Source organism: Phaenicophaeus curvirostris, chromosome 16 (assembly GCF_032191515.1).
Source record: "Phaenicophaeus curvirostris isolate KB17595 chromosome 16, BPBGC_Pcur_1.0, whole genome shotgun sequence".
NCBI classification, from domain to species: domain Eukaryota; kingdom Metazoa; phylum Chordata; class Aves; order Cuculiformes; family Cuculidae; genus Phaenicophaeus; species Phaenicophaeus curvirostris.
In genome coordinates, this window is record NC_091407.1 from 15,356,767 (window position 1) to 15,382,674 (window position 25,908).

The following is a 25,908-nucleotide window of genomic DNA, read 5'->3' on the forward strand; positions in this document are numbered from 1 at the left end:
ATATTTGTTTAAAGCAGCACTGCTGACTAGAAATGCTCCTTTAACCACGCGTCCTTATCAGAAATGCAGGCAGGGAAGAATCATAGAATAGTTTCGGTTGGAAGGGACCTCAAAGCCCATCCAGCTCCAACTCCCTGTGATAGGCAGGGACACCTCCCGTTGGATCAGGGGCTCCAAGCCCCATCCAACCTGGCCTTGAACCCCTCCAGGGATGGGGCAGCCACCACTTCTCTGGACAACCTCGGCCAGGGCCTCACCACTCTCATTGTGAAGAAATTCCTCCTTATGTCCAGTCAAAATCTGCTCCTCTCCAATTTAGAGCCATTGCCCCTTGTCCTATCATTCCATGTCTTTGTTAAAAGTCCCTCCCTAGTTTTCTTTTAGCTCCCTTCAGGTACTGGAAGGTTGCAATATGGTCTCCGAGCGACTGAGGTTAAACCCTGGCCCCACAAAATGCAAGCCATCAAGGAGAACAAAAATCCTGGCTTTAACCGAGCTGTTCCACAGAGCTGCCCGCTGCCAACAGCCCTGGCTGTGCCGGCACAAGGTAGCACAGCGTGAGCAGCACTGGTGACAGCGCGGGTTTAGCATGGCTTGGCTGATCTACAGCAGCAGACGCTGCTCCACTGGCCAACGGGGCTGAGCAAACCATGCTCTCCAGCCCTGCAAAGGGCAGGTGGGTCACTCCGGAATGAGCCTTTTTGAGCTTTTTCAGTTTGGCACCAATCTTGGTGGAAGCTTTGTGAGATCTTCTAAAACAGTCATAACTGCGCAATGGCTTTACTATAGTGAGGAGCTCATGTGAAAGAAGACATGCTCCGAGATGTATTCTGGTTGACAGTGGCTGAATTTGGTTGGCAATGTCTGAACATGAGCCAGCAGAGGCATCTTGGCCTGTATCAGAAAGTGTGGCCAGCAGGACCAGGGCAGCGACCATGCCCCTGGACCTGGTGCCAGTGAGGCCACACCTCAAACCCTGGGTTCTGTTTTGGGCCCCTTACTCCAAGAAGGACCTTGAGGGCTGGAGCGTGTCCAGAGAAGGGAACAGAGCTGGGGAAGAGGCTGGAGAACAAAGGTTATGAAGAGTGGCTGAGGGGCTGTTTAGCCTGGAGAAAAGGAGGATGAGGGGAGACCTCATCACTATCTACAACTCCCTGAAAGGAGATTGTAGTGCGGTGGGTCTCTTCTCCCAAGTGACAGGCAACAGGACGAGAGGGAATGGCCTCAGGTTGAGCCAAGGGAAGTTTAGATTGGACATCAGGAACCATTTCTTCACTGAAAGGGTTCTCAGGCCCTGGCAGAGGCTGCCCAGGGTGGTGGTGGAGTCCTCATTCCTGGAGTTGTTTAAAAGATGGGCAGATGAGGTGCTCAGGGATCTGGTTCAGTAGTGGACAGGAACAGTTGTACTCAATGATCTCAAAGGTCTTTTCCAATGAACCAAACAATTCTATCATTTCTCCATTCCAGCATGCCATTTGCTGTAAAGTCTATGGGAAGGAAAAGAACGTAATGAAGGACAGTCAGTAGCCTCCACAGCCAAACGTCTTTTAATATAACTCAAGATTCAGCACAGTGACAAAAATAACACAAATGTAGGGCAGCAATTCCAACAGCAGGGTAGAAATCCAACTCAGCAGCACAGCACCACTCACCTGGAGACAAACATCACCCAATACACATACTCACTGCACCTATAAGCAGTCTGAAACTCATGACAGAGCGCTGGCAGAATGGCACCTCAACGTTAGGAGCCTCCAACCTGTCCAGCGACCAGATCCAGGCATCAGGAGCTGAGCTCTTCCAGCTCTTGGTCCCCACTGGCCTCAATATCCATGTTGCTGTGGCGGACAGAGAACATCAGAAACATCATCTCCCCATCAGAAACAAGGATGGATTTCCAGGGTTAAAGCACATGGTTTTGATGCACACACACAAATGGATCTACAGGTGCCATCCCTCCATGGCTGAACACAGATCTCCGTTGGCATGAAGGTTAAAATACAGCCCCTCTGGTTTGTCTTCACTTCTTTCTACACAGAGAGAATGGGAGTTGTTCCCTTCCCTTTGTTAACTGACCTCTATTAATAAGAGGCTGATTAATGTGCTTCATCAGAAAAGGGAGCATGTCAAAGTACATGATATGTAGAAGCAACAGTTTTTTGGGCCCAGTGATGAAGTCTGTCCAAGCTGGCAGACTGGGAATGGTTCTGATGGCCAGCAAATCGGTCAGATGCCACGTACAGCAAATTCACATTTCTGATGTCAGGAGTTTCCAGCCTTTTCTACCTTTGGGAGAATATAACAAAGCAAAACCGGAGAGCAAACACGATCCTGAAGAGCAGTCGTAGCTGATGCCCTGTGTTCAGCTCTCCGGCTCCACACCCAACAGTTCATCATGCGACCCTCGCTATCGCTGCAGACGACAAACAAAGACTACAACGACATCAACGGTTCTTCAGTTACAGCGTGACCAAAGCGCTTCACAGCAGGGGACTTCACATAATTTTAACACTGATAAGGTGCCCATTGTAGTCATTGCCTTAAAAACCAGTCTGCGGTCTCCTCCTCAAGAGTTCTGCATGTAACGAACTCATGGCTTAATGACCTGAACACTGATTGATGCTTGGTCAGCAACAGCCATTAACTACACAAACACAAAAAATGTCTCTGCTACTGAAGAGACGACCCAGTCACGATGCTGTTCTGCTAAGGTGTCTCACAACCATAAGGAGAATTACACAGGAGAAGGAACATTCATTTTTACTTGTGAAGATGACACTTGTACAATTCCTCTTGCTCAGTGATTGCAGCCTCTTGCTCGTTCAGACTTAAGACTCACAGCCGGTCTCGCAGGATGCCTGCAGCAGGGCAGTACTGTGTCCCACTAAACCCACCCTGCAACGCATGCGACCAGGCAGCAGCAGTACGATCCTGTTACTGGGATCTGCATGCTCCTGAGGGTCACAGCTCACACTGCTCTCAAGCGCGGTGCGTGCTCCAAGCATCCCACCTCGGTTGTGCACACACAGGCACAGGGGGCTGAGAGATCCTACCAGCCACCCAGCCTGACCTTTCCTTTAACAATGGAGATTTCGTGGTCCTCCCACATGAGAGTTAGGCTGCTCATCTCGATAAGCTGCCCACTCAGGGTCTGCTGAGGTCCTGTACTCACATGACCCAAGGGAAGCAGAGCTGAGCCCTGCGGCTGCTTTCTGAAAGACGCTCGGGACTCAGATACCCAAAACCTCGCTGATTTTTTCATACTGCTCCTTGGATTCTCACCCTAATATTCCATGGGGAATTTCTGATCGACTATGAGTTATTCCTGACTTCCAACACACAAATCCCTGTGTGTAAGAACAGAGCAGGGGAAAGAGCATCGCTTATGGCTACAGCACTCGGGTTTTGCTGGCACAGCTGCATCTGGCAGGGATGGGCAGTGAGAAGATCCCATCGCCACTGCCAGCTACAGGAAAGATTTTGCAGACAAAACCTCTTCCTTTGGGGTGTTTCTGACAAGTGAACAACCTGAAAATTAAAGCTATTAGGTTTTGGTTTGTTTTTTTTTCCAAGGGCACTGCAGATGAGCTCAAAAGAGAGGACACAGGCAACACTGAAATCCCACCAACATGTAAGAGAAGCTGCTAACTAAGACAGATTTTTTTTGAGGGATTTCTTTTTTCTAAGGAAAACTGTGGGACGCTGGCAAGTGCCAAGCGATATAGATATCTTTGAAAAAATAACGGAAAGCAGCAGAGCCAATATTTGTAAAAGCCACAAATGACTTTTCAAGTTCCTCCACATCCCAATACATGGTTATAACTGGATTACACCTTCCCTTCCAGTCCAATCCAGCTTACGGTAAAGCCAGACAGAACTCTGAGTGGGAAGAGAGAAAGAAAGAGAGCCTAGTGCTGATGCTCTAACAGGGGGAAATAAAGTGCAGATAGAAATGGTGCAAAAGATACCTTGTTATATAGGAAGTCTAATATTTCAGAGAATCATTTTGACAAAAATTCAGCATGGCACCTTAAGAAGCAAACCATCTTCTGCCAAGTTTGTTCTCATTCTGTGCAAGAGGCAATGCTTCACGCAGACACGTGGGATTTTCACTCTGGGGAAGCTATGCAAGACATCACCAAGGCGAGTCACACCAGTGACCTCTGAATACTCACACGGCCCTGACCAGCCCAGCTGAGAGCTTGTCACTGCTCAGTTTTAGTTCTTCCTTTTAAAGAACTTCACATTTATGCAGGGGTAATGTTTCCCTCACTCTAAAGCTATTTTATAAACTGAACTGCTAAAAAAACCAGCAATTCCTCTTTCCTTTCACCTGCTGTGGTAAATCTTCTTACTTGCAAATACCCACTGAAGCTTTGAGAGCATCCTGCTGCTCTGGACTATCCATTGATGTTTATGTCCTCGTACTTTGTGTGGGAGCAGTTCTAGGGAAGATACCAGAATTTTTGGAAGAAGAGACTGGGCAGCTGCCTCCAGACCTCTGCAGGCCTGCAGAGAACTACACTGATCCTCAGGAATAAGCAAAAGCCTCTTGGTATCATCTAAACCCTACCAGAACACTGCTGGCTAAATGGTGTGACTTTTTTCCAGATCTGGTCACTGAGAAGACTCATGAGATGGGAAACAGTGTCGCCTAGAGGTCTCCTGGGAAACTCGTCTACTCCAATAACACTGCACAGATCTCCCTCCCGCCTCCCATCATTGACTTGTGGGGAAAGCATCCAGCTTCTGTATCGCAGTGCCCGATCCCCTAAACAGGTAGTTGTATCAGCACAGTTAGTCTTAGATTTAAAGCTCCATTTCAGCTTCCAGGAAAGACAAAGAAAGGGAATTCTATGAACACTGCACACAGACTGTAGCTTCCAGCTGCCTGCAACAGGACTCGGTTTGAAGTCGTTATACTGATATGGAATAGGAATGTAAACAACACCAAGCCTTTGAGATATTGTCGCCCAGTCTGGATGCTTTCCTCAGAGGCAAATTCCTCAAACAGATGCAACTGGACTGTGCCAAGGGATCAGATAAAAGAAGGATAACCAGCAATCATGGCCTTTGAGTGAATTGAGGGCTTTCACACCTTATGAAACGCTACTGATAATAACTTGTGATTTGTCTGCGCAATGTCTGCTTGAGGCAGGGCAATGATGTTATGAGCTACTGCCCAGCATCAGATCTGAGGTCATCGATGTTCCCTGTGAGCAGACATTTGATATTACACCAGATTCTGGTGACAGTGGCACAAAGCTCTGCAGCACGGCTCAGCCAGCTCCGTGCCTCTGAGGAACCGCATCCAGCTGCAAACCTATCCCGTCATATGGGCTTGGATCCATTTAGGATGGTCTGACATCATTACATTTTCATTTTTACCTAATAACAGGATCTGAATCCAGATCTCTACAGGTAAAGAGCTAAGGAGTTAACCAGGTACATTACTTCACCTTGACCACTCTTAAATAAAAAAGAGTAAACACCTAAGCCCTCCACTTCCGTGCACTGTTCAGCAATTACTAAAACCACTGAGCCTGGCAGAAATTATGTTCTAACTTGGCTCCTGCATTGGAATTTGCCTTGAGAATCCTAAGCCAATTGAAAAATGAGTTGATTAACGATAGTCATGTCAACCATTCATGGTGTCCCTGAAACCCCACACCTCCAAGACAGAGATCTGAAAGCTTTCGGAGCACAATGGCTGATTATTGAAAGTATCGCAGTGGCTGGTTCTTCCGTGGTTCAGATCCGCATCGAGGTAAAGCGCCTGGCCGTCACCGCCTCCTGTGAACAGACAGAGACAGGCGTAGGGGCATCTCTGCACTCCTTAGCGAGAGAACCCACTGCACAAATGCACAAAACCAGACCAAAGTGCTTTTCTCACGGGAACAACTGGAAGCCCTAAGTGATGTTTGTTTGCTTGCTGTCTGGCTTCAAGTGTAGCAGCCTGATCAAACGCAGAGCTTTACGACTTTTAAATGATGCTATCAGAGCAGGATGAGGCTTTTTTGAATTTAAATATAAAAGTAATGCAATCAGAACAAGAAACCTGACTCAAATGCCTACATTTAAAATTTGTTTTTCAGTGTGGGAGGATCCTGGAAGCTACAAGCTGCCTCTTTTGCCTCCAGTAAAGATAAACCAAAGCAATCTGTCAGCAAATCTGTTAGCAGTCAAAAATCAAAGCTTGGAGCAGAACAAATTCAATAATTAACAGCATGGGCTTGGTCTTCTAAAGCATTGTAACACTGAGTTAAAGGCATTTTGATTATTGGTGGGTCTGTGTCAAGATTCACAGAGCTTACAGACACAGAATGCAGGGGAGTGAAATAAATCCAGACAGAAATGTGTTAGGAAAACAAAAAGGAAGAGTATTCTATTGCCACAGTCTGAGAACAGCTACTGAAAACATCTGAAGAATCAAAAGGGTGGGAACTGTGGTCTAGAGTTGGCATCGCATAGAACATTAATTTCTACACACCTGCTACCCAGCAGCATCACAGAGCCAGTACAGTTCCAGAATTAACATGGTTTAGAATTTACCTCGTGTTTCAAAAGCCTCAGAGCAAAGTAAGTTCCTCTTCAAGAACTACTTTTGATCGTGAATGAGGAAGCATGTAGGTGCAGCTGTGCTTCAAGTTATGAGTTAACGTCTTCCCCTAAAATACTTGATATGCATAGAATATTTTTATTGGGCTATGAGGTTTTGGCCACTTTTATCCCTGAATTTAACAATAATGGAATCCGTATCTGGTAACTCGTAGTGACTTATCTAAGGCAGACAGGAAGAGATGGGAAGATATACAGAATCACAGGATGGTTTTGGTCAGAAGGGACCTCAAAGCCCATCCAGTTTCACCTCCTGCCATCGGCAGGGACACCTCCCAGTGGATCAGGGGACTCAAGGCCCCATCTAACCTGGCCTTGAACACCTCCAGGGATGGGGCAGCCACCACTGCTATGGGCAGCCTGAGCCAGGGCCTCACAGGAAAACATTTCTTCCTAGGATCTCATCTCAATCTCCCCTCTTTCAGTGGAAACCCATTCCCCCTTGTCCTATTCCTGCACTCCCTGATCAAGAGCCCCTCCCCAGCTTTCCTGGAGCCCCTTTCAGTACTGGAAGCTGCTCTCAGGTCTCCTTGGAGCCTTTTTTTCTCCAGGCTGAACAACCCCAACTCTCTCAGCCTGTCCTCATACAGGAGGCTTTGTGGCCTCCTCTGGACTCGCTCCCACAGCTCCATGTCCTTCCTGTGCTGAGGACTCCAGAACTGGACACAGGGCTCCAGGTGGGGTCTCACCAGAGTGGAGCAGAGGGGCAGAATCCCCTCCCTTGCCCTGCTGGTCCCACTGCTTTGGATGCAGCCCAGGAGACGGTTGGTTTCTGGGCTGTGAGCGCATGTTGCTGGCTCACGTTGACCTTCTCCTCCCCCAGCACCCCAAGTCCTTCTCTTCAGGGGTACTCCCAATCCATTCTCTGCCTGGCCTGGATTTGTGCTTGGGATTCCTCACACTTACCTATAATGATGCATTCGCTGCTGCCAGCCATGAACATGGAGGCTGTTTTGGAAGGCAAATTGAAGTGTCGAGCTGATAAGAAGGGAGAAAGGCGATCGGAGGGGTCTGATGGGACACTGCTGGAGGAGAGGGTGCTGGAAGCTCGTGAGGTGTGATTTTCTGGCTCTGAACCAGTGGCCAGTTCTGGGTGTTTTATGATCACCCACTCATAGCGTTCCACTTCTGGCTGCAGCTGCAGAAGAGCAGAGAAGAGCTAAACTTCAATCAATGTCCATGCACTGTGCAGAGAGCTTCACACAGTAGACAATATTCGAGCCCCTAAGCCTCCACCCACACAATGAGCAGTAAAGGTTGGATCAAACTTTTTTAGAGCAGACGCTACCTCCTTTCTTTATACCTTTGCTTTTTTAGGTGATGGAAGAAATGATGCAGTGTTTTCTGAGTTACCTTATTACATCTTTCAATAAAACATTCTGTGCAAGGGAAGAAAAAGGCTCACCTAATACTGCAAAGTAAAATTTTCCTTTCCACAGTTAATTAAGAGTTCCATGAGAGTTCCAGTTTATAAACTGGGAGGGCATGTAATCCAAGTTCTTTGAATAGAGAGATGTGAGAGCTACATCAGTGCAGTGGTTCTGGTTCGCTCCTGGGTAGCAACAATACAACTGTACTCACCCTGAACACGAAACACTCGCCAGTTCCAAAGAAACTCAGCTTGTTTCCTCCTCGCCGACGCTCGCCCCAGTCGGTTGACAGGAAAGCACCGCAGACCTAGCACAAATAGCATCGTCAGGCTTCCCAGCAGAGACAGCGTGTAAAACCAACTCACATCAACACTGCAGTGTTCAGAACAGAAGGCTTTATTTTAGTTTGATTTTCAAAATGTCTGCATCAGTGGATTAAGGCAGCACAAGTGCTTATACCTAAAGATAGATTTAAATGTCTTTAATCCACTGGTGGGTGCTCTTAAATCCGCAGAGTTTCATAAACATTATTTCACATCTCTGAGGCCTTAAAGGCCAATGTTCCAACATAACGCCAGGTGTCAAACACACTCCAAACCCGCAAAGCCTATCCCCCTTATCACAGGCTCATAGCATGTCCTGAGTTGGAAGGGACCCACAAGGACCATCGAGTCCAGCTCCTGTCCCTGCACAGGACACCCCAACATTCACACCGTGGGGCTGAGGGCCTTGGCCAAATGCTTCTGGAATGCTTCAGGCTTGGCGCCGTGACTGCTTCCCTGGGAGCTGTTCCAGGGCTCCACCACCCTCTGCGGGAAGAACCTTCTCCTAATGTCCAACCTCCTCTGGCATCTTCCTGCCATTCCCTCAGGTCCTGTCCTTGGTCCCCAGAGAGAAGAGCTCAGCACCTGCTCCTCCTCCTCCCTATGTGAGGAAGCCGCAGGGCACGATGAGGTCTCCCCTCAGCGTCCTCTTCTCCAAGCTGAGCAGACCCTGTGACTTCATCCGCTCCTCACACTCTTCCCATCTAAACCCTTCCCCAACATCTTGACCTCCTCGGGATGCTTCTTCACTTTGCTATCCAAAGCACAGGACTGTCACAAGTCACAGCGTGAGCAGTTCTGCCTGAATATTCAAGCCTTGGGGGTCTTTCTCCCTTTCAAACCTTACGTTCAAATTCCTGAGCTCAGCCAATGCTGACCGAGCAGCCAGCTTGTTGGAAGTGCAGCGGCTTCACTGGTTACCACTAAAGAAAAGGAGACCCAGAGGCAGAGCTTTTCTGTGGAGTCTTTTGTTTGCACTAGAAAAATTTCTAGCTACCAGCAGTGAGCATCACTGCCAAGCGGACAAAGAGCAAACAATGAAGCTCTAAGAATGGAATGAAAGCCACCCCGTTTTCTTTTTTCCCCCCTCAAAAATCTTCGGCTAAACAGAATTTTTCTGGGGTACATTTGCTGCTCGGCCTTCACCAGCATCACAAGCAGAGCTCCTAGGACAAAACCCCCAAAAAGCAGTTTTACCCTATAAATCGTGTGCACCAACACAACATAAGAAGGACATGGAACTGTTGGGATGGGTCCAGAGGAGGCCACAGAGATGGTCTGGAGCACCTCCAATACGACAACAGGCTGGGAGAGTCGGGGTTGTTCAGCCTGGAGAAGAGAAGGCTGTGGGGAGAACTTAGAGCAGTTTCCAGTGCTGAAGGGGCTCCAGGAAAGCTGGGGAGGGACTTTTGCAAGGGCATGGAGTGATAGGATGAGGGGGAATGGCTTTAAATTGGAGAGGGGCAGACTTAGATTAGACACTAGGAAGAAATTCTTCACAATGAGGGTGCTGAGTTACTGGCCCAGGTTGCTCAGAGCAGTGGTGGCTGCCCCATCCCTGGGAGGTGTTCAAGGCCATGTTGGATGGTGCTTTGAGCAGCTTGATCCAATGGAGCTCCATGACTTCCTCCAGTTTGTCATCCCACCTCACTTCCAACAGAAAGAGCAGCAGACCAAGACCTCACTGACAAGATTCATCCAGAAATGCATAGCCCCATCATCGACAAATGGAACACTTAAAGCATGTGTTGTTAAGAAAAAACCCAAACAATTTCAGGTCCCATGCTTCTTCATTTCACCTTGAACAGCTGCGTCACGATGCAGCACTACAGAACTGCCGAAAACCTCATTTCATCACCTGGCTTTCACCTCACTCACCTCTTTTGCTGTGGTCTTGATGAGAAGAAGAGTTGGCTCATGTCCCTCACAGTGAGAGTAGAACCTTAAGTGCAGAGTACACAAAAATGAGCATTCAACTACCACCAAACACTGTTCTTTTCCTCCTTAACGCCAAGGCTTCACCTTCTCCTCCAACTAATGGCACGGCAAAGACATCTGAAGACTAAGAATATTCCTGCAAATGCCTTCTACAGCCCTCTGTAAGTAACACAGTGCGTGTCAACACATATTATCAGGCAGCTCTCCTCAGCACTCTGTTCATGCCGCTGCGGAATAATGAGATCTATATCTCACCATAGGGACGTGTCACAGCACGCTGAAGTGAGACAACCCAAAGGAAGTTGTGTCCTGAGCATGGATGGCTGTGGCCAGACAGCTTTTGGTTTTCACAGAAAATAACTATGATGCATTCTCTGGGCTTGCTTTTGCTTTTCCTTACAGGCAGCGGGGCTGGGCCAGCAGACCTCTGCCCACCTCGGCACCTCAACTGCAGATGTCAAGGGCATAACTAGGAGCTACAGGATTAATCTTCCATGTCAAGTTCAAAGGGACTAAGTTCATCCCACTTTAAAAATAACAACAATCAGACTCATAGGTAGAGAAATCTCCAGATTCCAGTTTGGATCAGTTTGAATGTGGTTATCTACGAACAGAGCCTGCAGAGCAGCCTCTGAGTTAAATCATTCGTACTCTGTGGGGAATGAAACAATCTTAGATGAGCACTTGCTGTGAACTGACACAAGCTGGACTTTTCCAATTGGTCCTGGACAGTTTAAAAGTGTTTCCCATGGTTTGGTACATGAAGCATCCTGGTCAAATGCTGTAGCCAATAGGAATTTGTCATAGTCATGTCCCATCACTAATAATACTCTTCAGATCAAGTTCTGACCAGGCACGGCCTTGTTGTCAGCCCAGCAAACAGTTCTCTAGCTGCTCTTTTCTGCCCAACACCAGAGAGGAACAGGAAGGTTTTCTTTACCTGCTCAGACTACAGCCGTGTTCCAAGGTGGTGAAGAGCAAGAGGGGCTGGCACAGCGCAAACCGCTCTGGGATCCATGACCAGATATCTCGCATCTCTTTCACGCTGACAATTTCAGACTTGAAGTTCTCAGCATGAACAGCTAAATGCACGTTCTGCCTGCGAAAGACAACACAAAACATTGAGAAGCTGTAATTTAACACCAAACCAAGTTCCTTACTGGGGAGTGAGATGCAGAGCCTGCTGAACACCACAAGGCCCTAGGAGACCCGCTACTGTTCAGAGCCACAGCCCGTGGGATCAGACCATGACTTAGTAAAGACCATCAGTTACTGCAGTTTAACATCACCCTAGAGATGTAGTAACCTGGCCTTACTGATATACCCGGAGCAATTCCTGTAGATGGAAGCTGCAGCCACACCTTTATATAGAGTGTACACAACAGAGAGCCAGCCAGTATGACTGTGAACTTCAACAGACCAAGCCATGCATCCAAAGCAGCGTGGCCAGCAGGTTGAGGGAGGTGATTCTGCCCCTTTATTATTCTCTTTTCAGAACTCACCTGGAGTATTGTGTCCAGTTCTGGAATCCTCAACATAAGAAAGATATGCAACTGTTGGAACGGGTCCAGAAGAGGCTACAAGGATGATCCAAGGGCTGGAGCACCTCCCGTACGAGGACAGGCTGAGAGGGTTGGGGTTGTTCAGCCTGGAGAAGAGAAGGCTCCGAGGAGACCTTATAGTGACCTTCCAGTGCCTGAAGGGGCTACAAGAAAGCTGGGAAGCTCTAATTCCATAATACAGACAGGACCTCAGAGGAGGAAAAAGTACTCCCTGCTCCTTGTGGATCCTGGCTGTTCTTTCAGCTGTTCTGTTCTCTATGCTTAAATACCAGCACCAGCAAGGCTCTCAGACAGTGCACACAGAATCATAGAATGGCCTGAGTTGGAAGGAACCTTAAAGATCACCTAGTTCCAACCCACCTGCCATGAGCAGGGACACCTCCCACTGGATCAGGGGCTCTAAGCCCCATCCAACCTGGCCTTGAACACCTCCAGGGATGGGGCAGCTACCACTTCTCTGGACAACCTGTTCCAGCACCTCACCACCCTCATTGTGAAGAAATTCCTCCTAATGTCTAGTCTAAATCTGTCCCTCTCCAATTTAAAGCCATTCCCCCTTGTCCTATCACTCCATGACCTTGTAAAAAGTCCCTCCCCAGCTTTCTTGTAGCCCCCTTCAGGTACCCTCTTTCTTTTGACAGTGGTTCTCCAATGGCACTGAAACCCACCTCCTGCAGCCAGGGAGCTGCTTTTCATGGCAGCAAAGTGAAAATGAACAGTGCATGGGTCGGATAAGGAAAAATATATGTTTTGGTCTCTATTGGTTGATGAAGATTCAGTTCAGCCTTCACCACGCCAGAGGCCTTCCAGGGTTTCCTGGTAAAACCCAGCAGGCTGAGAGCACACTAAAGGTGGGCTGGCCGTGCATGTAAGGCTTCCACTAGAACTGGCTGCCCCATCCCTGCAGGTGCTCAAGGCCAAGCTGGTTGGGGCTCTGAGCCCACTGATCCAGTGGGAAGTGTCCTTGCTCATGGCAGGGGGTTAGAACTGGATGGGCTTTAAGGTTTCTTCCATCCTAAACCATTCTGTGATTCTATGATTAAGGTTTTATCCTGCATCAACATTTCCCTCAGCCCTTCATGTTGGCTTATTGGGACTGGCATGATTCTACTGATTGCTGATGCTGGAATGATGTTCCCTTGTTATCTTCCTAGGGGAAATTAGATTTAGGAAAGCAGCACAATTTAAACGTTTAACAGAGCAGCTGATTTGCTCTTTTCATAGGGCTGTTGTTTTTGCAGCTTTATCATTAACACAATGTGCTTCAGAGACCTCAGTGCTCCCAAAGATAAAACAAACATTGCCAACATGTAGCAGCTGTCACAGCGGATAAGCTCCATATTCCAGGACAACCAATTCCACGCTCCAAGGTAGGACTCACTGAATTACACAGAGTCATTAAGATTGGAAAAGACCTCTAAGATCATCAAGTCCAACCATCAACCCAAACCCACCATTCCTACTAAACCATGCCCACAAGTTCCATCTCTACACGGGTTTTGAATCCTCCCAGGGACAGAGACTCCCCCACTGCCCTGAGCAGCCCCTGCTAGGGCTTCACCACTGTCAGTGAAGAATTTTTTCCCAATATCCAGTCTAAATTTCCCCTTCATGACTTAAGTCCATTGCCTCTCATCCCACCACTTGTTAACTGAGAGAAGAACATCTGCCTCTACTTCTTTTTGGGTCAAACCTCCCAGGATCTGCATTACTTTTAAAATCCATTGTAGTTTCAGTTAGGGCATAAATGCCTGGTAGAAGGGATATGTTGTCATCAGCGGCAATATGAGCCAGTCATGTTGCATCAGCCTGGAACCTAATCCTGTGTTGACACCAATGTCAACAGGGACCTTTCATCCATCCAAGTCCCCTCAAGCCCCAACTATGAGCTTCACAGCAGAAATCAAGGCTTTCTACTGGTTTGTTTTTTGTATTTTTTTTTCTGTAACTACAGTAGAATGCTGAACGGACAGTGAAGCTTTGCTTGGCTGGAATTAACAGTCTGCTGCTCTGTTAGAGGTGCAATCCTCACCACACTATGATATGCACCTTGCTCTGAAGAGTCCCTTGGGGTGTTCTTTCAGACAGGAAACCATGAGGAGATCAATTCCAATTTTCATGTTATAAACTAGTACAAATGCTAGTGTGCATCACTGAGGTTAACTCAGGGCACCTGCAACAAGGCCAGCAGATTCTCAAAGGCAGTAATTTAACCTCCTACATCTAGGGGTTTTAATACACTTCAGGGCAGCCTTTCTCCTTTCCAAGTTCTTTACCTATCAGGTATCACAATCCACAGGGTTTTCTTCCTTAAGATTTGCTTTTCAGGCCAGGACTTGATGAATTACTTCATGGTTGGACTCGATGATCTTGTGGGTCTTTTCCAACCTAGTGATTCTGTGATTAACCACTGATGCTGTATGGCTGAGTGATCTCCTTGACACAGGAAAACAGTCATCTTGCCTCTAAAAAATCCCCAGTCTACTTAAAAATAAATACAATCTACTATGAATAGAGGTGAGCTGCTTCTAAGAACGTGCCAAGTTGGGTCCACTCCAATATCCTTCTGATTAAGGAATGGCCTCAAGCTGCGCCGGGACAGGTTCAGATTAGACATTAGGAAAAAATTCACTGAAAAGGTTCTCGAGCACTGGCAGAGGCTGCTCAGGGAGGTGATCGCGTCCCCATCCCTGGAGGGGTTTAAAAGATGGGTAGATGAAGTTCTTAGGGATATAATTTAGTAGTAGACAGGTACGGTTGGACTTGATCTCAAAGGTCTTTCCCAACCTAAGGATTCTATGATTCTAACTGTGGAAAGCTTGCGAAGAAGGAAAACATTGACAGTGTCTCACACTTATTGCAACAGTGTGTGCCAGCTTGGGATGGGACAGCAGCAGCGTGCTCTGAAGCCACTTTCCCAGAGCATTCTCAGGAGCTGTTATGCAGCAATCGGAAGCTGTAGGCGCCGCCCCGCTCCGGCCCCAACGTTAGTAAGGACAGCCTGCAAAATCAACTGCCCCCAGACTGTAGAACAAGCCGAGAGCAGAGATTCAAGAGCTGAACCTACCTTTTGGGAGATGCAACACTGCAAGCAGGAGGGTGCAGGGGTACGGAATGGACAGAGGGAGAACAGACAGGAGAAAGACAAAAAAAAGATAGAAAAGATCAGTGATTTCCTACATCTGCGACAAAGAAATAGGAGAGGCCTGGAGAGAAAAAGCACGGTTTGACTTGAATCACCAAGCATGAGAAAAACAAACAGACAGGTTCAATTATTTCCTATTTCTACCTCCCCCTCTCCTTTTTTTTTGCTATTTGCTTATAGTTTAACAATTCCCCATCTCCCTGCACAGACCAAACCCAGCCAGACAAGAGAACTCCCTCACACTCTACTGAGCACTGGAGAAAGGCTTCTTGCTCCCACTCCCACCTCTGCCCACACTGGGGTCTGAACCCGGGGACACCGAGGTGTCCCAGCAGGTTCACAAAAACAGCTGAGAGAGGAGAAAAGCTTTTCGCTCGCAACTCTGACAGACAAGGCAGTACCTCCTGGCATTACCTGGGTCCAAATTTACTGTATTTTGCTTTGAAGGCATCACTGCTGTTCTGAGCAAGAATTTCTCTACAGCAGGGAACCCATCAGGGGCTCCCAGGCTTTCAGGGTGGGGTTCTTAGTTTCTTTTATCATTATTTTTATTTTTTTTTTTTTTATTTTAAAGCTGTCATTCTGTTGCTGAAGAATATATTCAGAGAGGGTGTTACAGCTCTTCTGAACTGTGGTAAAGGAAGAGTTAACACTCTGGGTTGTAAGTCCCAGGCTCCATAGGCTGAGCTCTACTTATGTGACATTCCAGTGGCTAAAGACCTTGAGACACTGGAGACTGACGGAAGCCTTTTCCAAGATCAGAGCAAAATAAAGCATGAGCCAATTGTAAACCAGACTGTGAAGCTAAAAATAAACTGCTGGCAATGCCTAGAGGGAACTTCACAGGTATTTTGGCAGACAGAAGAGAATCGACTAACATTTACTTTATTTTTTGGGATGAAATCTCCTCTGTACCTACTTCAATACCATGGTACGGTCTCTATTTGCAACTGCTATAACTACCTCAGCAACACAACCTGCTGTTAAATTCCCATACATCAGGAGCTCTGAGACGTTTCAGTTTTTAAAGATGTAGAGGAAATGATGGCCTGTTCCTCTGGAACACCAAATTCCAGCTCTCTCATGTGCTGCTCCCAGCAGACTCCTGAAAGTTACCCTCCCTCAGAGGCCAGGACAGTCGATCAAACTGTTCAGCATTTACACTGAGGTGTCAAACGTGTGGGAGGAGTTTTCCACAATCCCAGGCAGCCTCATCAGACAGAACAGGTTTGCAGCCCGGGGTTTACCTGCATGTGCATCTGTGCTTGACAAGATGCTGATTCTGTTTAGATTAATATATTGCTGCCTCGACTATAGACGCTGAGAGGCCTTTCAGCTCAGCTTTTATTCTTGCAGCTTTTACTGTCATGTTTGGTGCAGGATCTCATTGACTGGTTTCACAGCTGGCTTCTCCTCCCCTCATTTCTGAAAAGAAACTGTGATTATGAGTCACCTTCTGGATCCCGATCCTCACTCTTCTCTGCCACGGTTCTTTCAAAATCATTATTTCTGACTGTACATGAACCTATCACAAAATAGGGCAACTCCTACCTGTGATTACCGTGCTCTTGGTGTTCAGGAAGCTTGTGGTTGAACTAATCTTAAAAGTAACCTGTAAATGAGACTAATTTCTTCCTTGCTTTGTTACAATAACTCCCCAACTGAGCAAAGTGTTCCCAGCTGGGACAGTGTTTGCCTGCTTACACTGAAAAAACTGCTGAATTCAGAGTACCGGGCAGCACAAAACTGACATTTTATACAACTAATCTCATATTTAAGAATGAATTTTCACAGTTGCTCAGGTACTTTTCTTCCAAGAAATTAATCATTTTTTTTTTCCAGATGTGGTAAAATGCCTTTTAGTTTACAAACAGCTTGTGAAAACACCTTTGACATAAGGAAATTGCAATTAACGCATACCTGTAAAAGGCAATTATAAATTAATCATTGAGTAAGCTATGAGAAACTTCTTTGTTTCTCTTCTGTCAGAGCATCCTTCAGAACACCCAGTTATGCTTCTCAGTTCTATCCCAGCTATGCTAAATTCTGGGGCCACTGACTTTTGCTGCAGAGAACAGAATCCACAATCCAGAATCACTAGGTTGGAAAAGACCCACAGGATCATCGAATCCAACCATTCCTACCAACCACTATGACTATATGAACAAAACCCAGCAGAGCTCCCAGAGTGTCCCAGTGTCCTTGCCCAGCAGCCTCCAGGTCTGCCTGCCCACTGACCACCCTGGGAACCCCAGGAGCCCCTCAGGCTGCCTGTGGCGAGACCCCTACCTTTTCTGTTTGACTGTGATGCCCTTCTGCTGCAAAGCCTTCTCGTTGGCCATCTGCAGGAGCTGGATCTCCTTCCGCGAGAAGAGCCGGATAGCAAAGGCCTTTTCCAAGAGCCTCTCCGGAGTCACAGACTTGGCGATGTCTCTCACAAAAGCTCGGATGTCCTGCTGAATGCTGTCCGACTCCATGGGCTGCCCGGCCCGCACCTTGTGAAAAAACTTGAGGAGAGCCAGCGCGACACGGTAGAGAACTTTGTAGCCCTCCACCAGGAACACATCGAAGACGCGAGCAATGTACACCATGGGCAGCTCTCCAAAGAGCCAGCGCTGCCAGTCCGAGTACACCTCCAAGACATCCTCAGACACGGCCACCATCAGCTTGTGCGCCGCCTGGCAGTACTTGTTAACCAGGTCTCCAAAGGTCATACACGAGGACTCAAAAGCCAGGAAAGTCTGGTCGATGAGCCGCTTTGAGGGGTCATTGCAAGCAAGGATGCGACAAACCTGTTCGAAGCACTCTGCCTCATCTTTGCTGTAGTGGAGGAGCAGAGCTACCACGGAGGGCAGCGCTGGGCAGAATGATATGTCTGGGAACTGATTCGCGATGCACAATATGATCTTCCTGACTGCCCCGATGCCTTCTGCGTTCAAGCAGTACGTGGGGACCAGGCTGTTATCCACAAACTCTGGTAGTGGAAGGGAGCTACTGCTCCGTTTTCCAATGATCTTCACAACAATGTCCCGGTACACGTTCGCATCTGGGGTCACTGTGCGGCACGGGATATTGCTGATCAGTTTGTGGTACGCTTTGGCTCTCAGCGAGTGGTTCTTGGCCCAGTAGCCCTGCCGGGCCAGCTGCTTGAGCTCCTGGAACTCCGTACAGGTTAGCTCCTTCGAATCCTGGCTCTGGACAGAAACATCCATTTTGTCCCAATCCACAAAGCGGTTATATTCATCCATGGCTCTGGGAGAAGCATAGCAGATAAACCATGAGAAATGGGACCTTATTTGGTCATTAAATGACTGGTGGCTTTTCCTGCAAAAAGAAAGTGAAAAAAAAAGGAGGCTTGAGTTACAGGTAACAAAGTTTAGGTCCAACAAAAGGTTACAAAAGAGGTAGGTAACAAAATAGGTCCTATATTTATTAGGAACACATACCCACATACTCAACTTGTTCCTGCAACGCCCAAACTGTTTTCTAAAGCAAGGAAAGTTAAAGGGAGATGCCTTTTTATTTTCAAGCCAAACTTGAGTTCCATTCCATCAATAACTCCCACTGCAGTAACTTATCCACAGCCGGCTCAGAGGCTGAGGACACCTCCACAGGAAGTTAATTTCTGTGACTGCAGGTCCAAGGTGAGACATGGATCTTTATGGTAATTTCTCACTTAGAGAACAAAACCCACCCACTTCAAAACTGTCCGTTGCCAAGTCCATTCAATTAGGAATCTCTTTTCTTCATTCCCTGTGGCAGTGACTGTTATTGATACTACAATATACAGTCTCAGAGCAGCTTACGGTGTTCTAAAACTATGTGGCCAGTGACAAGAGACCCTGCTAGGTACAGCCACATGTCCTCAGTCACTCCTTCATGCCACCACAGGCACCTGTAGGGCCACATACGCACTGGGATCAGCTGGTTGGGCTGGTATGGTTTTTCTTTTTCCATTGGATAACCAAGATGCGTCAGCCAGATCAGCAGTAGTGCCAGAGCGAAGGTGACTGCCACCCTTTCTGACTTCAGGCTCACGTCAGCTTAAACAGCATCATGAAACTGCTTCTTCATCTCTCAAGTACAGCACTGGACTCCTGGTCCTGACCTTGCACGTGCTCCATGGGAACACTTCCCGTACGAGGCCAGGCTGAGAGAGTTGGGGCTGCTTAGTCTGGAGAACAGAAGGCTGCGGGGAGACCTTGGAGCAGCTTCCAGTAGTGAAAAGGGCTCCAGGAAAGCTGGGGAGGGGCTCTGGATCAGGGAGGGGACAAGGGGGATGTTTCTCAGCTGAAAGAGGGGAAATTGAGATGAGATCTTAGGAAGAAATGTTCTCCTGCGAGGGCGGGGAGGCCCTGGCCCAGGCTGTCCAGAGCACTGGTGGCTGTCCCATCCCTGGAGGTGTTCAAGGCCAGGTTGGATGGGGCTTGGAGTCCCTGATCCAGTGGGAGGTGTCCTTGCCCATGGCAGGGGTGGAACTGGATCGGCTTTAAGGTCCTTTCTGACCCAAACCATTCTGTGATTCTGTATATCCTCTCAGCTCTTCCTGTCTGCTTTAGGTAAGAGCCACATCAAGTTCGTACATATGGATTACAGAGATAAAAGTGGCCAAAACCTGATATTATCACCCAACAAAAATATTCTGTGGGAAAACTTGCATATCAAGTATTTTAGAGTAAGACAGGGGTGGAACTGCATGGGCTTTGAGGTCTCTTCCAACCCAAACCATTCCATGATTCTGTGATTCCATGATGGAATTCCCCTCTAGAGGGCCTGCTGTCACCAGCAGTGGGAGACTGAAAATGCACAGCACTGCCACAGGACCAGGAGAAGGGATCAGGTCCTGACCTCTAGTTCCTCAAACCAAGCATTTACATGACCATCCAGTGACTCCAGCTCTAACACAGACCTGTGCCCCTGCAGACAGTGTGACCATCACCACTAATGTCCATTCCTCAATCAGCGTTAATCAAGCCAGAGAACCAGATGAGAAGATAGAATAAAATGTGCTAATAACAGCAGGCAAGGCATTTGCCTGGTGCTGGAACGTCTCTGCCAGTGTGTCCTCCGTGCCAGACGAAAGCTGGGAAGCACGCTGCCATTGGTGCGGCCCACTCTGCAAAGGCAGACAAGCCCTACAGAACACACCAGCCCTACAAACCCCTTTTGTGTAATCAAGACATCACATCGCAAGGTTACATCTACACAAGCAGTTACTGCAATGCTTCCAAAGAACCCACAGACTTTCCTGTGTCAGATGGGAAAGTGCACAGAACTTGGGATTGATCAGCATCTTCTTTAACTAATGAAGTGGAGAGTGGAGCCAAGCTGGAGAAAGTGGGGCTGAGTGAAAACTTCATGAAGAACCTTCCTGGGAAGCCTCTGTCAGTGCTTGAGTACCTGTTCTGTGAAGAAGTATTTCCTGATGTCCAATCTGAATCTGCCCTGGCGCAGCTTGAGGCCAATTCCTCTCATCCTATCACCTCTCACTTGGGTGAAGAGACCAACACCCACCTCTCCACAACCTCCTTTCAGGCAGGTGTAGATGGTGATAAGGTCTCCCCTCAGCCTCCTTTTCTCCTGGCTAAACAACCCCAGGTCCCTTAGCCGCTCCTTTTAAGACTTGTTCTCCAGTCCTTTCACCAGCTCTGTTTCCTTTTTTGGATGCACTCCAGGACCTCAAGGTCTTTCCCGTAATGATGGGCCAAACTGAACCCAGGATTCGAGGTGCAGCCTCACCAGTGCTGAGTATAGGGGCACAATTACTTCCCTGCTCCTGCTGACCACACCATTTCTGATACAAGCCAAGATGCTATTGGACTTCTTGGCCACCTGGCCTACTGCTGGCTCGTGTTCAGCTGCTGTCAGACAGCACTCCCAGGTCCTTCTCTGCCAGGCAGGTTTCCAGCTGCTTTTTCCCAAGCCTGGAGTGCTGCACAGGGCTGTTGTAGCCCAACTGCAGGACTCTGCACTTGGCCTTGTTAAACCTCATCCCGATCATCCGGGTGCCTAAAATGATTTGCCCTACAGTGCATTCCTATATCAGGTTTTTATCAGTTCCACAGTAAAGTGGGAGGTTTCTAGCCTTTGTCCCAAAAGAACATGGAAGAACCCGCAGGGAGCAACTAACAACACTCTACTGTTATTGGTAAATCAGTATTAATCGGAACTGCATTCCTGGAGCCCAGCTGATGCTGCACACAGTGCTCAGGGCAAATCATAGCGATCGAAATGCATTTAACCTCGCTAAAGCGATTCATTGAACGCTGTGCGCTCTGCCAGAAAGGATCGGTGCTTTAGAATGCATCAGCGTGGTCTGAATTGCTCTCCTCCACGCCATAAACTGGTTATGTTCCACTTATTCTGGCACGACATGGAGCTCTGCTGAACCCCTCCTCCTCGAAGGTGTGGGGAGCAGGATGGAGCTGAAGCTGCCAGTGTGACAAAACCTCTGACTGGGAGGGGTCTGTGGGAAGGAGGACGGTGCTGCTGTGCTACATGGATCTTCAGATCTTCAGATCCACGTAGTGGAGATGTCAAGGTGTGCTGCTGTGAGCTTGGAGAAAACTGCGGGATGTCCTGCAGGGCTCTGAGGGGAGGAAGAAATCGTCTGCCTGCTGTCTTTATTCCACAGCGATGACTCCTGCTGTGTTGCTTTGTTCTTCTGTCACATTCTTTAATACATGAAGCAAACATCTTAAACATAACTGAGTGTTCCTCAAGGATGGGAAATCATCTACTGGGTGTTTTGGGGTTCATTTTCCCTTACTGGGATACGGACTAAAGGCTGGCAGGCTTGAGGGAGCAGTTCTCACTGTCTGTTCACGGGCCTTCTGCATGGACTAGTTTAATGAGTCTATGAAAGAGAGCAGACTTGGGTCTTTTCCCTGGCTGCATCACTACCCAAGCCTGTGAACAGCAAACAATATGACTGCGAGCAGCCCTGAGGGGAAGGACTTGGGGTGCTGGTGGATGAGAAGCTCAACATGAGCCAGCAACATGCACTCACAGCCCAGAATGCCAACCATGTCCTACGCTGCATCCAAAGCAGCGGGATCAGCAGGGCCAGAGAGGGGATTCTGTCCCTCTGTTCTGCTCTGCTGAGACCTCACCTGGAGTTCTGTGTCCATTTCTGGAGTCCTCAGCACAGGAAGGACTTGGAGCTGTTGGAGTCCACGTGGCCAGAGGAGGCCACAGAGATCATCTCAGGGCTGGAGCACCTCCTGTATGAGGACAGGCTGAGATAGTTTGGGTTGCTCAGCCTGGAGAAGAGAAGCCTCTAAGGAGACCTTAGAGCAGCTTCCAGTACTGAAAGGGGCTCCAGGAAAGCTGGGGAGGGGCTCTTGATCAGGGATTGCAGGGATAGGACAAGAGGAAACAGTTTTCATCTGAAAGAGGGGAGATTGAGATGAGATCTTAGGAAGAAATGTTTTGCTGTGAGGGTGGGGAGGCCCTGGCCCAGGTTGCCCAGAGAAGTAGTGTCTGTCCCATCTCTGGAGGTGTTCAAGGCCAGGTTGGATGGGGCTTTGAGCCCCCTGATTCATTGAGAGGTTCCCTGCCCATGGCAGGGGAGTGGAATCAGGTAAGGTGTAAGGTACCTTCCAAACCAAACCATTCTGTGATTCTATGATTTCTATATATCAATTTTATAAAATTTAAACCAGTTGATTCCGCAGCTGGACCTCTCCAGCATGCACTCCCACCAGCACACATGGACTCAAAACAAGTCAATCATTAACGCAGCGCAATTAAGCCTGTCTATTTTTATATCAGAAAGTCCACATGACTGCCTGCTCAAGCACAGAAGGAGTAAATGGCCGAAAAGCAGCACTGCCCAGGCTCACCCCACCGCACCCCAAACACCCCCCATGCACATGTGTCCAATGACCAGAACTGAAGCCAACAATAAAGGCACCCCCAAATGAGCAGACATGCCCAGGGAGGTGGTTGAGTCACCTTCCCTGGAGGTGTTTAAGGCACAGGTGGACGAGGTGCTAAGGGGCATGGTTTAGTGTTTGATAGGAATGGTTGGACTCCATGATCTGATGGGTCTCTTCCAACCTGGCTATTCTATGATTCTATAATTCTATGATTCTCAGTCACAATTCAAGTCTCCGTATGGATGGAATATAAATGGATATTTTTCTTACACGCCATTGACAGAGTTTATCTATTTTGATTGCCAACACACATCTATCTGCTCTGAGCAGAATCTGGGCCACCTATTGAGCCGTTTTAGCGACCTCTCCAACTGAACCAGCAGGGCCGGGCGCATCCAAAAGGGCTGGAAGAACAGCAAGGCCTAAATTCATGGTCTGTTGCCAATGATTTGCTTGCCACTAACTCTGTCTGGCATCGGCACTGAAGCGCAGGCACTTACTGCCTTGGCATGTGTTTAGATCGCGTTATCAGATGGCAGTAACCTTGGTGTGGGAGACAGAGGATGTGCAGCACGAGAGGGTTTGCTGCACTCGCTTTCCTGCTTGGGGTTTATGGACAAGGCAGTTTTAGTACAGGAACAGCTTTTTTTTCCCCAGTTGTATTTACAGTCCAAGTGACAAGGCTGATCAGGGAAAGAGGCTCTGTTAAGATTTTGAATTAACAGAACGAAGAAGCAAAGACAACCAAGGGGAGAAACCAAAAGTTGCAATGAAAGGAGAGAGCTGAGAAGAGCAAAGGTGCTTCGCTATGTGCTGGGTGCACAGACAGCCCATCAGAAACACCTGCTCTGCAGCATTTAATTTTTACAGCAAGAAAGAGGAGCAGAACGCTGCTTTTCCTTGCATTCAAGTTCCAGTTCGCAGGAGCACCTGCAAACTTTCAAATATTAATGTCAGAGAAGCCACTCAATAAAAAGATTCCCAACAGTGACTGTTGTGCAACACCAGCCCCAGCTGTTCTGCAAATCACAAAGGAGACAAGTGTCACATATTGCATGGAAGCAACAAAAAGCTGGCATAAAACGTGTCTGGAATCCTTGGATTTCAGTTATCAGTGCTGATCCTGCAAATAATCTTAGAGAGAATCCTTTTGCAACGTGGCCAAACTGCTGGTGACTGCACAAGAAGGGAATTCTAACAAAAGGGAATTCCTTTTATTGGTAAGGCCCAGGATGCTTTGGGCATTCCTGTATGCTCTGACAGTTCTGCTGGGATTGCCTGTGAGCCAAAAAAGTTTTCAGAAGCTCCATCTTCCTGCAGGAATTGCACGTGCAATGCAAAGATTGACAACAACACAGCTTGGCACAGAACAACCCGCTGCCTGCTGTGGACACTGACCAGCCTCGGACACTGTCCCTGTTGCATTGGCTGCCCTGCACACCAAACTGCTCGCTGACCTGGACACCGAACTGCTTGGACACCGAACCACTGGCCGGCCTGGACACCAAACTGCTTGGACACTGAACTGCCGGCTTACCTGTACACCAAATCGCTTGGACACCAAACCGCTGGCTGACCCAGAGACCGAACTGGTTGGACACTGAACTGTTGGCTGGCCCAGACACTGAACTGCCGGCTCACCTGGACATCAAACTGCTTGGACACTAAACCGCTGGCTTACCTGGACACCAGACCCCCAGCTGACCCAGAGACCGAACTGCTCAGACACTGAACTGCTGGCTGGCCTGAACACTGAACCACTTGGACACCAAATTGCTTGGACACCAAACCGCTGGCTGACCCAGACACCGAACCGCTTGGACATCGAACCGCTTGGACACCGAACCGCTTGGACACTGAATGCTTGGACACCGAACCGCTTGGACACCGAACCGCTTGGACATTGAACCGCTTGGACACCGAACCGCTTGGACACCGAACCGCTTGGACACTGAACTGCTGGCTGGCCTGGATATGGAATCATTTGGACACCGAACCGCTGGCTGACCCGGACACCGAATCACTTGGACACTGAACTGCTGGCTGGCCTAGACACTAAACTGCTTGGACACCGAACTGCTTGGACACCGAACCGCTGGTTGGCCTGAATACGGAATCATTTGGACACTGAAGCGCTGGCTGATCCAGACACCGAACCGCTCAGACACTGAACTCCTGGCTGGCCTGAACACCGAATCACTTGGAGATCGAACCGCTGGCTGGCCTGGACACCGAACCGCTCGGACACGGAACCGCGTGGACACCAAATCACTCGGACACCGAACCGCCGGCTTACCTGGACACCGAACCGCTCGGACGCGGAACCGCCGGCCCCCCTCCCGCACACCGAATCCCCGCCGGTACCGAGCCCGCTCGCCGCCCCGGGGGGGTCCGAGGTCCCCGCAGCGCGTGGGAGCGCCGAGATCACCGGGAACAGCCACCCCCGTCCCCGGCGGCCCCGGTGCCGCAGCCCGGCCTCACCCCCAGCCTCACCCCGCCCGCCGCCTCCGGCCGCCCCGGCGGCACCGAGAACGCGGGAGCGCGCAGGCGCGGGGCGGGGCGGACGGGGAGGGGCGGAGCGGAGGTGGGGGGGTAGTGCTGGGGGGGGCTGTGAGGGGGGCAAGGGGTCGCCCTGGGGCTGCGAGGGGTGACGGGGCTGTGAGGGTCGAGAGGTCGGTAGGGGAGCTGTGAAGGGGGCTATGAGGGGATTTGAAGGGTGTGATGGATGTGATGGGGGCTGTGAGGGGTGATGGGGGCTGTGAGGGTCGAGGGGATGATAGGGCAGCTGTGAGGGGGGTGATGGGGGCTGTGAGGGGTGATGGGGGCTGTCAGGGGTGATGGGGGCTGTGAGGGGTGATGTGGGGGCTGCGAGGGGAGATGGGGCTGTGAGGGGTTGATGGGAGCTGTGAGAGGTGATGCAAGGGCTGTGAGGGGTGAGGGGGTGATGGGAGCTGGGGGTGGTGGTGGGGGCTGTGAGGGGTTGTGGGGGCATGTGAGGGGTGATGTAGGGGCTGCGAGGGGAGATGGGGCTGCGAGGGGTGATGGGGCTGTGAGGGGGATGATGAGGGCTGT

General features: G+C 49.0%; 1 protein-coding gene across 4 annotated transcripts; it reads right to left on the minus strand.

Annotated features, from left to right (window-relative positions):
• Positions 1 to 1,524: 1,524 nt before the first annotated feature.
• TBC1D24 (TBC1 domain family member 24) lies at positions 1,525 to 24,622 on the minus strand. Of its 4 annotated transcripts, none has more exons than XM_069869761.1 (8): positions 24,598 to 24,619; positions 17,246 to 18,280; positions 14,879 to 14,896; positions 11,190 to 11,348; positions 10,190 to 10,253; positions 8,200 to 8,295; positions 7,525 to 7,756; positions 1,525 to 5,793 (listed from the first exon to the last, which is right to left on the minus strand). In XM_069869761.1, the coding sequence occupies exons 2-8, from the start codon at positions 18,202 to 18,204 to the stop codon at positions 5,639 to 5,641; spliced, it is 1,683 nt and encodes a 560-aa protein (XP_069725862.1). In that variant the 5' UTR covers positions 18,205 to 18,280; positions 24,598 to 24,619; the 3' UTR covers positions 1,525 to 5,638. The 4 variants fall into 4 exon arrangements, with proteins under 4 accessions (XP_069725862.1, XP_069725864.1, XP_069725863.1 ...); XM_069869764.1 differs by lacking the exon at positions 1,525 to 5,793 and adding an exon at positions 6,505 to 6,676 and having other exon boundaries at positions 24,598 to 24,622; XM_069869763.1 differs by lacking the exon at positions 14,879 to 14,896.
• Positions 24,623 to 25,908: the final 1,286 nt, after the last annotated feature.